The sequence below is a fragment of the Tupaia chinensis genome, unplaced genomic scaffold (assembly GCF_000334495.1).
Source record: "Tupaia chinensis unplaced genomic scaffold, TupChi_1.0 Scaffold000115_1, whole genome shotgun sequence".
Lineage (NCBI taxonomy): Eukaryota > Metazoa > Chordata > Mammalia > Scandentia > Tupaiidae > Tupaia > Tupaia belangeri.
Genome location: NW_006159579.1, coordinates 9,018,580 through 9,032,714, shown reverse-complemented (window position 1 = coordinate 9,032,714; position 14,135 = coordinate 9,018,580). Strand labels below are relative to the sequence as shown.

The 14,135-nt window shown below is 43.1% G+C and overlaps 1 protein-coding gene across 1 annotated transcript in view; it reads left to right on the top strand.

The window, feature by feature from the left end:
• The window catches only part of CHD6 (chromodomain helicase DNA binding protein 6), a 266,925-nt gene that overhangs the window by 229,878 nt on the left and 22,912 nt on the right, over positions 1-14,135 (top strand). Inside the window, exons 27-32 of the mRNA XM_027770197.1 lie at positions 1,774-1,903; positions 4,454-4,514; positions 9,856-9,916; positions 10,610-10,826; positions 12,276-12,484; positions 13,906-14,135. Coding sequence (XP_027625998.1) covers positions 1,774-1,903; positions 4,454-4,514; positions 9,856-9,916; positions 10,610-10,826; positions 12,276-12,484; positions 13,906-14,135 — 908 coding nt within the window. The remainder of the gene's footprint in view (positions 1-1,773; positions 1,904-4,453; positions 4,515-9,855; positions 9,917-10,609; positions 10,827-12,275; positions 12,485-13,905) is intronic.

The following is a 14,135-nucleotide window of genomic DNA, read 5'->3' as shown; positions in this document are numbered from 1 at the left end:
CCCCCCCTTTTTCAAAAAAAACCCCCAAAAAAAAAAAAAAAAAAAAAAAAAAAAAAAAAAAAAAACAGATAGAGCCGCATTAGTAGTGATGGGAGAGCACAAACCCAGGTAGGAAGAAAACGCCCAGCAATTACAGTCAGGTAAATCTTCACAGCCAGACTGATTCTCATTTACATTCAGCTCTTCCATCACCTGCAGTGGGCATACTACCAAGCTAGAGACTGACTTTGTTAGGGTCACCATCAAAAGGGTTTTTATGATCATGAAGGAGTTTCCCCCAAGATAGTTTGGTACAGCAATAAATTTGGATCCTTTACATTGTCAAATAATATCTCATACTACAAGATTCCATTAGGTTGAAGGGCCAGGTGACTATGTAGCAGTAATGCCACACTCTGCTTTCCTGGACCTACCTGGGAAGGGCCCAGTTCACACCTTAAGGCTCCTTACACACAGTAGGCATGTGCCCACAATCCAGGCTGGCTGAGCCGGTAGGGGAGTGGGGGGATGGGTAGCTGTTTGCAGCTGAAGCCCCTATTGGGGTTGCCTGCCTCTCTTCCTGTCTTTCTCGGGAGAAAAACATTTTTTAAAAGTGAGCATACATTTAAAAATAGATTCCAGAGGCTGGCGGCAGGTGACATGGTGGTTAAAGGTACTAGATTACCACATGGTCCACCGTGGTTTGAGTCCTGGACCTCATGGCTTTTTCTCTCATTTTCTCTTTCTCTCTCTCTCTGTCTTTGGTGGGCCAAATTAAAAAATAACAATAATAACAAATGAAATTAAGTAAGTAATTCTTTTAAATTTAAAAAAAATAGATTCCATTAGGTAGATTGGATAAAATAATAGAGTCTCAGACATAGACTTTTATCAAATTAAGAGAACTTTTTTTTCATTCCTTTACCTCCCTTTTGATACCCCTCTTATGGGTCAGAATGTCCCATCTGTTGTCAATTTTGGGGATGGAGTGAGCAGCAATTTGAAAGCCCCAGCCAGCGTGAATTAGAATTTCACCCCGAATTTGTGAATACAGAGGCAACAGGTCTCTTCTAGTTCCATAGACAACTGTAGTAATCCTCTTCATGGTCAGCTTTCCTAGCTGTAGAAAACAAGGCCCATTCAGCGCCTAAGGAGCTGTCGGAGCTGTGGGAGGAGGGGTGTGAGTGGAAGAAGTTGCAAACCAACTCTCTAATTCCCCTTGCTGCCCACATCAGCAGGCAGGTGAGAATTGTATCGTATCTTGTGTCTCTTTGTGGACAATGAGTGTTTACGTTAAACTTTTGGTTAAACTTTTGGTTTTGGTCAAGCTCGCTGAGAGGTGCCTGAGAGATTCAGCTCCAGAATCTTTCCCTGACCAGAAGTCTTTAGGATCTGATTAATCCTAAGTAAATATTGTTGTTCGTTTGTTATGTTTTTTTTACTTAATAAGGAAAACAAAATGACTGTGCCTGCAGTAGATTTTGTGCATTCCGATAGGAGTCATGACAACTCTCATTACTCTTTTTTTTTTAAGAGGTTTTTGCTAGAGGGTACGTGCGCTCGCCAGACAGACAGAGAGACAGAAAGTGAGAAATCACCCCCCCAGGGGGGATGGCCATGCCGCAATCCCTTCTCCTCCATTCTCCTCTCGGGATCTTGGGTACGCACACACACGCGCCCGGCATGAATTTAAGCCACCGGGTCTGGGACTCGAACCACGGTCGACTACGTGGGAGTCCAGCGACATAGCCATTACACTAACTGCTGGTCCTAACTCTCGTTACTCTTGATCAGGTTATGAGAGGTACAATGCCATGCGAGCAGACCCAGCACTCTGCTTCTTGGAGAAGGTCGGGATGCCAGACGAAAAGTCTCTTTCTGCAGAACAGGGTGTTACAGATGGGACCTCGGACATTCCTGAAAGGTAAGAAGTCTCATGGGCCAACTCCGATGGGACATGCCCTGCCACTAATCTGTGACCACATGCATCCAACACTCTTCATGTCTCACTCTCAGGGTCTGGCCACCCCCCTTAAGCCTCGTCACACTGCCACCATCTTTTTTTTTTTTGGAGAGGTTTCCCTATAGGGTGCGTGAGCTTGCCACACTGCCACCATCTTTCAGAATTGCCACTTTGGTTATACCTGCTGGGCTTCAGACTTGTGCTTTGACTTCCAAGCACTTTGAACATAATACCAGGTTCCCAGGCTGTCCACCCTCTTGCCCAGCTTTTTAATCAGGTTTGATTCTTGTTGAGTTGAATTTTTCAGGAAGAATTTAGACCTCTCTTACTTGGCAGAAAGCTAAAGTAAATATCAGGTATAGGTTTTCTGACCTTGAAGTTTCTCAGATGAAATTCCAATATCAGGGGCCGGCAGGTTGCATGGTGGTTAAGGCATTAGACTCTCACTTGGTTGACTGCAGTTCAAGTCCTGCACCTGGCAGCTTGCTTTCTCTCTGTCTCTCTGGTCAAATTTTTTAAAAATAATAATAAAATTAATTAAATAATTCTTAATAAAAAAAAAAAATTCTAGTATTAGTTAAGGATTGCCTGGTCCATAAGTAAAATGGATTTAGGAGCTGCCGCTTGACAGCCTTGGTATTTCAGCCTGTCCATGGGTTGTGTGCAAAAGTATAGAAGCATCCCCCACTTGGATGAGTTTAATGAGTTTAATTTACTGTTGGCTTAGCCCTCAAATGTGTACATTCACAGGAAAGCTAAATTAACAGCTAAAAACTATAGCTCTCTAAGCCATACATACGTATTTAGAGAACACAACATTTATCTCAGCTTGTGTTTGATAAGCTCTTGGCTTGAACCCCTCATATTTTTAGCAGGCATCCTCAAAAGAGGAAAATTTGTTGGCATTGCCTAGGGCTGTGGACAGACCTGGACATGAAAGTATAACACTGCCAGGATCCCGTAACCATCTGCTCAGGCTAAGAAAGTATGAAATGCATTTTCCATCTGTCCTTAACCCTTGGTGAACACTTAGCTGCCATAATACTCTCTGCCTTAAAGGTGTTTCCCATGGACAAATAATAAAGATGCATTCAAGGCCAGTCCCATAGCCTAGTGACTTAGGGGAGTCATATGTCTCATGACTGACTGCAGTTCAAGTCCCAGCCCTGGCAGCTTAAGAAACACACTAGCCGTGTGTGCCTATGTGCCCAAAATCCCAACAAAATGGAGAAATTGAGGACAAAGGATTTTGACGTGATCATGCCCCATTGGGGGAGCATTTTTCTCCCCCCCACCCCCCTGGGGGAACGCACTCACCTGCTGGCAATTTTATTTTGAGAGATTTTTGCTATAGGGTACATGCACTCTCCAGAGAGACAGAGATGGAGAGACAGAAAGTGAGAAATCACCTCACCTGGGGTGATGGCCCAGAGGGGATGGCCATGCTGATCCCTTTTCCTCCTTTCTCCTCTCAGGATCTTCAGCTTGCACACATGTACACCCAGTATGAGTTGTAAACCACTGAGTCTGGGACTCGATCCATGGTCGACTACTTGAGAGTCCAGCAATGTAACCAATACACCATCTGCTGGTCTCCCTTCTGGCAATTTTTTTAAAATTGTATTCTAGAGACCAGCAGTTAGCATAATGGCTGTGTCACTGGACTCCCATGTAGTCAACCGTGGTTCAAGTCCCAGACCCAGTGGCTTAAACTAACACCAGGCGTGTGTGCATGCATGCCCAAGATCCCGAGAGGAGAATGGAGGAGAAGGGATTGCGGCATGGCCTCTCATCAAAAAAAAAAAAAGCCTTTCCCAAAACTAGGAGGGTCAGGTTCATCCTACTAAGGCCAGGGATTGGCACATCAGCTTGAGCTTGGTTTGTACGGTCTTCAGTCTCTGGAGTCTAAGCCACATATTCAAATCACTCTTTTATTTGTTTTTAATTTGCTGTAGGATATGTGTACTTGTTGGAGAGAGACAGAGAAGAGAGAAAGAGAGAGCGGGAAAGGAGAAAGCACCCCCTAGTGAGAATGACTGTACCACAGTCCGTCTACATTCTACTCTTGGGATTTTGTGCATCTAAGCACACTTGTCCCTGTGGTTTCCAAGCCATGGGGTCCAGGATTTCAGCTGCACAGTCGGCCTTGTAAGATCCAGCCTCCTTACCCACCATGCCACTGGCTGGCTCCCAAATCACTCTTGATAGGCAGTAGTATTGTTGTTGAACTTGCCCGATTAGATCATGAGGCTAGAACCTAGTGCTGCAGTCTGTGTTGAGTGAATTTTCTTGTGCAGGGTCATGATGGCTGGCGATGATTTCTCCCCTTCTCAGTGTCTCTTGAGTTCTCTCTAAAGAGAGGGAGAAAACTAAGTTTTGAGTACCTGTGGAGGAAAGGATCTACTAATACTCTTTTGTTCATCAGTGATTTGGTATTTTTTTAGAAAGTATCCTGATTATAACATAACTCTCAGGTGATATGTCTTTTTTTTTTCTTTTTCTTTTATTTAGAGGCAACACAGATAAAGAGGACAATGCTGAGGACAAAACAGATGGCCTCCAGAAGCAAACGGTGAGTTAAATATGCTGTATTGGTAATCTACAGTGTTTCTTGTATTGAGAGAAATCCCATCTTAGTAGTGATCTTGGGGAACTTGAACTTGATTGCATTGCTACAGTTGCATTCCTTTTTCCCCAGCATTTTACTGTGAAATTTTCAAGCATACAGGCTACATTGCATTCTTATTCTAATGAAAGTTTTTATTTTAAGATAACTAGTTTGTAGAGACAGTTGTAAAATACAATACAGAGCAATCCCTTTTATCTAAATATTTTCTCCCCTAGTAACATTTTGCACAATTATAGTAAGCTATCCCAACCAGAGTATTGACATTGGTAGTCAAGATAGGGGACATCTCCATGATCACGAAGCTGCATTATGTTGTTATCTTAGATCCACTTCCATTCAGTCTTCGCCCCCTGTGGGGAATTAACATGTAGTAGAGTTACTGTTAGTTACTGGCAGTGGTTTTGATTCAACCCAGTGTTTCTTCTGCCTGTCAAAGGCATAGTGGTTGAGTTCAAATCCTTTACCTTTGCATTCCATCTTCACCACTGAATAACTTTGTATAATCTTGAACAAAATCATCAACCTCCCCATTCTGCAATTTCCTCCTGTCTGCTACAAGTTGTTACACTCAGTTAATGGGGGTGGGGGAATGTGCATTAAGTCCCCAGCCTAATACCTATGGGCTCAGTAGACCTTTGTTACTGCTAGTATTTTATTGTATTTATGAAGCCTTCCTTGGAGTACACACCTTGGAAAATAGAAATCTTGGGACCAGCAGGTGGCATAATGGTTACATTGCTGGACTCCCACCTAGTTGACTGCAGTTCAGGTCCTAGACCTGGCAGCTTCAAACTTATGCCAGGCACATGTGCGTGTGTGCACAAAATCTTGAGAGGAGGGACCAGCAGTTAGTGTAATGGCTATGTCACTGGACTCCCATGTAGTCAACGGGGTTCGAGTCCCAGACCCGGTGGCTTAAATTCATGCCAGGAGTGTGTGCATGTGTGCCCAAGATCCTGAGAGGAGAAAGGAGGAGAAGGGATTGTGGCGTGGCCATCCCCCCTGGGGGTGATTTCTCACTTTCTGTCTCTCTGTCTCTCTCTGTATTTCTGGCAAGCACACGCGCCCTATAGCAAAAACCTCTCCAAAAAAAAGAAAATTCCTGAGAGGAGAATGGAGAAGGGATTACAACATAGCCATCCCCCTTTGGGGGGTGATTTCCCAACATTTTATTGTGAAATTTTCAAGGATGTAGACCATATTGCATTAATTCTAGTGGAAGTTTTTATTTTGAGGTATTTTTAGTTTGCAGAGACAGTTGTTACGTACACTACAGAGAGATCCCCTTTATCTAAATAGCTTGCACCATATAGCAAAACTCTCTCCAAAAAAAGGAATCTTGAAAAAAGAAGTCCCAGACCCAGGATCTTAAAACTCACACCAAGCACATATGTGTGCATGTTCAAAATCTTGAGGGGAGAAAAGAGAAGGGATTGCAGAGTGGGCATCCCCTCTGGAAGGTGATTTCTTGCCTTCTGTCTCTCCGGCGAGTGCATACGTCTGCCCTATCGCCCAAAAAAAAAAAATCTCTCTAAAAAAATAACTCAAGGGAACCAGCAGTTAGCGTAATGGCTATTTCACTGAACTCTCATGTAGTCGACCGCCGTTCACGTCCCGGACCCGGTGACTTAAAACTCACGCCGGGCACGTGTGCATGCGTGCCCAAGATCCCGAGAGGAGAATGGAGGAGAAGGGATTGTGGCTTTACCATCCCCCCCTGGGGGAGTGATTTCTCGCTTTCTGTCTCTCTGTCTCTCTCTGTCTGGCGAGCGCACACACCCTATAGCAAAAACCTCTCCCCCCCCAAAAAAAAAAAACTCAATAAAGGAAAGAAATCTTAAGTGATTATCTAATAGTTGGGACTGTTTGTCAGATTTCCCCAGTCTTAGCTACTATTTGATGGGTGTTTGCTTTGTGCCAGCCTTTGATTGAATGCTACATACATCTACTCATTGTTTTCCACAATCACCTTGTAAAGTAGGGTAGGTATTATCATTTCTATTTTGAAAAGAACAAAATGAGCTTGAGAGAGATCAAAACAATACCCAAGGCCAGAGAGTAGTGGACTCTCAGACTCCACATGTGTCCTCAAGATGGAAAAATGGCATGTTGTAACCAAGTGATGTCCTTTGTTGTTGGCATTCTTGTCATCAGCAGCACTATCTGGGGACCTTCACTCTGACGTGACTGATTTATAGCCCCCCCCAGGTTTTTGCCACAGGGCGAGTATACTCCTCAGAGAGACAGAGAGGAAGAATGAGAAATCACCCCCATAGGGATGACCATGCCACAATCTCTCCTCCACTCTCCTCCCCGTTTCCAAGCACACATTCATACGTGCACAGACACACCTGGCGTGGTTTTCAAGCTGCAAGGTCTGGAACTTGAACCATGGAATGCTACATACATCTACTCATTGTTTTCCACAATCACCTTGTAAAGTAGGGTAGGTATTATCATTTCTATTTTGAAAAGAACAAAATGAGCTTGAGAGAGATCAAAACAATACCCAAGGCCAGAGAGTAGTGGACTCTCAGACTCCACATGTGTCCTCAAGATGGAAAAATGGCATGTTGTAACCAAGTGATGTCCTTTGTTGTTGGCATTCTTGTCATCAGCAGCACTATCTGGGGACCTTCACTCTGACGTGACTGATTTATAGCCCCCCCCAGGTTTTTGCCACAGGGCGAGTATACTCCTCAGAGAGACAGAGAGGAAGAATGAGAAATCACCCCCATAGGGATGACCATGCCACAATCTCTCCTCCACTCTCCTCCCCGTTTCCAAGCACACATTCATACGTGCACAGACACACCTGGCGTGGTTTTCAAGCTGCAAGGTCTGGAACTTGAACCATGGTCAACCATGTGGGAGTCCAGTGCCTAAACCGTCATGCCACTTACTGACCTCGATTTATACCTCTTCTAATGAATGTTTCTTTCAGTTTGATTCCTGAAAGCAGAAACGTGACACTAAGTGTTAAACTGCACAGTTCAGATGCAAGACCCTCTTTGTGCCCACAACTGTCCAGCTCCCCGGGAATCTCACTGCTGCAGCACATCACACACGTTTATCTAGTTAACCTGAGTGACCAACAAGCTAGGTCTTCTTCAATCTATCATTTCTAGAGAGAGAAGTACCTCCAAGAAAAGTTAGGATACAGAAGAGGGCACTTGCAAATAGTAAAACTTGCATTACTTGAGTTTTACCTAAAACTCTTGTGATTGCTAGCTGTGCCCCAACAGATTAGAAGGGAGCCCTGCATGGGCCATGTGCCTATGTTGCACCAGGCTGGGACCTGCACCTGCAGATTTGGGTAGGATGATGCCCATACCAGCCAGCAGTACATCATAAGGAGCATGGTGGCTCCAGGGCCTGCCACCCATATTTCATAAGCTATCAGACATTTCTCACCTAGTGAATTTCATCATTTGTGAATACAATGGAGATATCCGAAAGGTTCTCTCTGGCAGAAAAGTGTCTAAGGCATAGTAGGTTGTTTATTGTTTGTTCTTTATCTAAATGCTAATATAGGTTGAGATGGCATATGTAAGTGCCACTTCCAAATGGTACAAATGGTCAACCTACATGGCAGGATAATTCTGACTCAGAGAAAGGCTATTAGCTAGTATTTTCTGATTCCAAATATGTTTCACTCTCCAGAACAAATTTTTATCTGGGACTGTCTTGTTGCCCCTTTTTAGGTAGCTTGGGTAGTTGAAAGAGTTGACTCTGAAATGAGACTGCCTGTGTTAGAATCCCAGGTCCGCTATTGCAAGCTCACATTACTGAGCTTTTCTGAGGGCAGTTTTCTGCACCTGTAAAGTGAGAATCATGGTCACTTCTATCTTATAAGCAGTCTAATAACTAAATAAGATAAGCTATGGAAAGGGTTTTAAAAGGACAGTAGACTAGATAAGGTAGATCCCTTGTAGCTTACACTTTGCACTGTAAGGGCAGCCCCTACCTGCCCTCTTGTGTTCCAGTGTCTGGTATGGAGCCAGGCACACATTTATAAAAAATATCTGCAGAATTAATGCAGGGAAAAAAATGCACAGTGCTTAGCAGAGTTCTCAGTAATGTTAGGTATTATCACTATTCAACATAAGAGAGAAATACATTCAGAAAAAGGGCCATTCCTCTTTACTGTCTCTGAGTTTTCTTCCATGTCCGTCAGTGGTATCAGAGGCCTGTGAGAGTGTTTTGAATTCTGACTATTGGCAGTCATAGGTGTCTGTGTCTTCCTGCTGTATTGGGTTACTGGTCACCTTTGCTGCGTGTTCCAGTAGAGGGACAGCAAGCATTTTCTGTTGAGGACCAGATAGTAAATATCTTTGGCTTGGGGGCCACATATAAGTCTTGGTCTCGCATTCTTCCTCCTTTTTTAAAACTCTTTAAAGATAGAAGAACCATTCTTTGCTTGAGGGCTACATAGCAATAACCTACAGCCACAGTTTGCCAAATCTTATTTTCTTTGATCTTGTTCTCTGGCATGGCAAAATCTTAAATCCTGAGATGGTTCTATGCCATCATTCAGGTCAAAAGAATCAGGAAGTTTTAATGCTGTTTAAAATGGAGTTCAGTTGAAAACTGAGTTGAGCTCCTAAACTCTCCCACAAGCTTTTAGTCCTGTTCCTGAGGCCAAGACAGGGTTCATAAAGGAGTCCAGGAGACCCATCTGACAAATACTCCTCCTTGGACAAGCTCTGTGCCTGTGAGATTACTCCAGATTTACTTGGAGCCTCAAATCATGATTTTAATTTTAAATTCCTGGGGTTTTGCACTGTCAGGCCTCATGTCTGGAGCAGTCATGTTTTATGAAAATAGTGTCTGTTGCTGGGAAGTAAAGCTAACCATAGTGAGCATGAGCATGACACTTTTTCACAGCAGAAAACAAAAACTCAGGCACAGACCTCATGAAATGACAACATTAAATTGCAAGTGATGATGGTGTAGTAACAAATATTTAAATTCACAGCTAAAACAGTATTTGTAAAATGTAATTTCCAGTACAACATGCCAGTTCATTCCTTAAGCTGATTCTCTACAGACAGAATCATTCCACGTGGCTCCAGGCAGGGGAAATGCTTATTTTAAATAAATTGCCTTCTGACTCTTTTAAGACTGGGCATAAATACACTTTGTTTATCAGGTACCATCCTGGTATTTGAGACTTTGGGCAGAAAGGTCTCTCGTGCATGCTTATTCCTTCTGTGAAGGGCCTGACTGGGCTGGTTTCTCTGAGCTGCGTTTTTATTATTGGCATGGCTTCATTTATCCCTAGGAAAGTTCTGGCGATGGCGGTGATGGCATCTTCGGTGAAAAGAAGGATGACAGCCGGGCAGGTGAGACTGTGTCCTTCTGAAGGCAAAGAAAAGTAAGGTCCCAGCTTGTAGTTATCCTGGAGTTAATATGTAATAAAAACTCTATTTTTTAAGGAGGTTCTTTTTAAAAGCCAAGTAAGTTGATCTTCATTGAACTCTTCTGGAGTCGAATCTGGGGCTTTAGTATGAGTCTGGTTTCTTTCTTCCACATGGCATTAAAATTCAACTGAAATAAATGATGATATCTTAAGTTAGGATGGGGTTTGAGAAGTAAAAAGGAATTACAATTGCATTGTGTTTTGTTGGTGGGTTTTTTGTTTGTTTTTTAAGTTAAGAGTTTTGGATTTTTTTCCTTCTCATGTTTTCTGAATTCAGGCTTAACAGAGGCTTTGGCAAGTGAAAGGGCCAGCCTGTAGTTTTATATGATGAGAACAGCAAAAAGGGTCTGTTATTCCTGTACTTAGAGCAAGATCCTGAAGTCAGGTCCGCACTCTGTATTTGAGAGATAACAAAGCCAACCACAGCTTTACAAACCCCAGGCTGTTTGTAAAGCCAAATTGCAGCCCTCCCAGCTGTGCCAGCTCCTAGGCCATTATTACAGCAGTAACGACTTCAAGTTATTGAGTCATCTTTGTTTATTTAAACAAAACCCAAAACAGTCCCCCTTGTTTTAATTCTGTTTGTGAATACTAATATCCTCACTGATGTTTGAAGCCCAGGATGGCTCTGACCCAGACAAATCACCCTGGCCAGTTTCGTCCGCTCTCACAGCTCGTCTCAGACGTCTGGTCACTGTTTACCAGCGCTGCAACCGCAAGGAGCTCTGCCGACCTGAAGTTCTGGGACCAGGTAACCAAGGATACTGGGTTCAGGAAGAGATGTTCAGGAGAGCCTCAGAAATGGACCTCATCAACAAGGAAGCCCAAAAGAGGTAAAAGCCAGTGGCCAAAAGGGCATGCTGAGCTGGGTAAAGGTGACCAAAGGTAAAGCTGGTGGCTGGAGGGCAAGTGTATTTGTGTTCTCTCATGATGTTAGGTTGTCAATAAAGTTTAGTAACCCCAACCTCCAATGTGATGGCATTGTCCTGGTGACCGGGGAGTCTGATGAGGTCTAGGACTGTTCACGGTTCTGACTTTTAACAATTTTCAAACTTTATGTTCTTCTCTAGGTCAGTCCACAGGTTCTGAGGGTATGGATTTAAAACACCACACTGGCCTATATTGGGCCATTTCTAACCCCTTTAATCACAAAGAAAATAGTGAGCATTGAAGCTGTCTTAGGATAGCTACGAGTCCTTATCAAGCCTTTGAGAGCAATAATACCATAAAATGCAAGTCCAGAAGGGAGGTACAAGTTGTCAAGTTTGTTACTTGCCTATTTGGGAATTAAACTTTTAAAAACTACAAAAGGCTGGCACATGGAGGCTAGGAATGATGCCACTGGAAAATACCAACAAAGCTGCAATACTTAGAATTTTCTTCTCTCTTAACACCCAGTGATTTAATATCACATAACAAATTCAGTTACTTCTCTGTGCTCCTTTTCAACTTCAAGAAATTTGGTAATTCAGGAAAATATTTACCCATCTTGCACAGTTCCAAAGAAAAGAACCAGAGCCCCTTCTTCACTACCTCGTGCTTTTCCACTGACTCAACCCTGCTCCATTCCTGGCCAGTTCCCCCAGGGATAGAGAGTACCATGCCCAAGGACCCCTCATAAAGATCATAGTGGTATATAAGTATCCAGCTCCCTTAAGTCTTACCTTAATCCTATAAGATGTAAGGACTAGAAGACCTTTGTGTCCTAGAGAAGACTTCTGTTGGGGGAACTCACCTACATAAAGCCAGGAAGAAAGTGAGATGTAGGGTTGGGGGTGGGCTGTGCAGGCTAAGCAGGTGCTCCCTTCCAGGTATTAGTTTCCTTAGCTATAAGATGAAGGGGTAAAATTTCATGGAAAGTCTTTCCTGAAGTCTGTGACTTTATGTTGTTAGATGGGGGAAATAAGGAAAAATATAACTGTACATAAGTATTTTAAGAGTCTTTATCTCCTACAAGCAGAAGTTAACTAGGTAATTCCTCAAATTGATTAATCAAGAGCTAGCAAAGTATGCACACATGAATTAGAAGTAGGGCAGTAAATAGTAGAAGAATGAGCTGAAAGATTTGAAGGTATTTACCTTTTCAGGAGGAAGATGATATTGACTGTTTTTGTTCTAAGCCTCTTAGCCCAAATTAACTTTTAAAAAATTAACAATAAAATAGACAAATCAGCCCTTTGGGCTTAGTTTAAAGGGCTCTCATAGTATGTGTTTAATAATAGTTGTCAACTTTTTAAAAAAGAAAAGAAATAAACAATTCTCCTTTCTGATTAAATCTCAAGGTGGACTCGGAGAGAGCAGGCAGACTTCTATAGAACAGTTTCTTCCTTTGGTGTTGTTTATGATCAAGAAAAGAAAATCTTTGACTGGACACAGTTCCGCATCATTTCCCGTTTGGACAAGAAATCGGATGAGAGCCTAGAACACTATTTTTACAGTTTCGTGGCCATGTGCCGGAACGTCTGTCGTCTGCCTGCACGGAAAGATGGCGGTGAGACAACTCTGTCAGTATTGTCAGATGAAAACAGGAGAAACCATGATGGTGCTCAAATCAGAGTTACTTTAGGTATAATTATAATGGTAAAGTCTAGCTGAGGAATTTGGGTAAAGACAAATAGGTCTTTAAAAATTCACTTATGGGCTAACAGTGGTATAGTGTTACCGGACTGGACTTCTACGTGGCTGACAGCAGTTCGAGTCCTGGACCTGGCGGCTTGAAACTCACGCTGGGCACATGTGCATGCATGCCTAGAAAATCCCAGGAGGAGAGTAGAGGAGAAGGAATTGTATTGTGGCCATCCCCCCAGGGGTGTGATTTCTCACTTTCTGCCTCTGTCTCTCCAGTGAGTGCACATGCCCTATAGTAAAAATCTCTCCCTACCCTCAAAAAAAAAAAAAATCTAATTGTGCCTGCCCTCATAAAATAAAATCTCTCTCCCAAAATGATATAACTCCAGCAAATGTCAAAATTCAGATTAAAATATCACCGAAATACTAACTTTTTCCAAAGGAGAGTTTTATTTTTTGTTTAAGTCACATCAAAATTTTTTGGACTCTGATTTTTACACCTTCCTTAGATTAAGCTCAGTAACATTAGTAACATTAAATTTTTTTCTCATATGCTGACCTATAACTGTAGAAGGTAAATGTCACTTAAAATCCCACAATCCAATGGCAGGCTTATCTAAGAAATTTCCTCCTGGTTAGAATGTGGAGCAACTTCCTCCAGGTTCCACTTGAGCTTCATATTTGCAGACACACTTGCTCTGGACCATGTGACCATATTTTAAGAAAGCTAAAACAAACTTTGAGGTTACCAAGCATGGATTCCAGGCTGATGGCAGCATGCACAGACATTTAACCTTTGTCCTCTGCCCCATGTGGCATGGTTAAAGTGTTTCATTCAGGCCAGGGAGCTGGATATATTGGAAAGATTTCTAGAACCAATGTTTTAATGCCCTTCTTTTACCTCATTGGGTCTGCCCTTTTTTCATAAAAATCTTTCATTCCCAGACCAGCTCTGTGCCCTGGTGGTTAAGGCAGTCAGCACTCATGACCAACTATGCAGTTCAAATCCTAGGCCTGGCAGCTTGAAAGCATTCCAGGCACATGTGCGTGTGTGTGTATGTACCCAATATCCCTAAAGGAGAGAGAAATGAAAGAGAAGGGATTGTTGCATGAGCATTCATTTTGAGAGATGCTTTTTCTTCTCCTTCTCTGTCTGGGGATCACACTTACTCTCTAACAGAAAACAAAAACAAAAACTTTCCATTCCTCTTGGTTTCCTATTTTAGCATTACACCTAAACCCGCTATGCTGAAGAGCCAGGGAATTAAACTCTTAAGAATCAGGATGCTGGGAATATCAAGGACCATCTTAAGTGGTAGGCTCTGTGTCTCCCTTTCTCTCTAGGTCCTGCAGATGCCACCATTTATGTGGAGCCCATCACCGAGGAGCGAGCCGCACGAACTCTGTACCGCATCGAGCTGTTGAGGAAGGTCCGCGAGCAGGTGCTCAGGTGTCCTCAGTTACACGAGCGCCTCCAGCTGTGCAGGCCCAGCCTCTACCTCCCAGTCTGGTGGGAGTGTGGGAAGCATGACCGAGACCTGCTCATTGGCACTGCCAAGCACGGGCTTACCCGC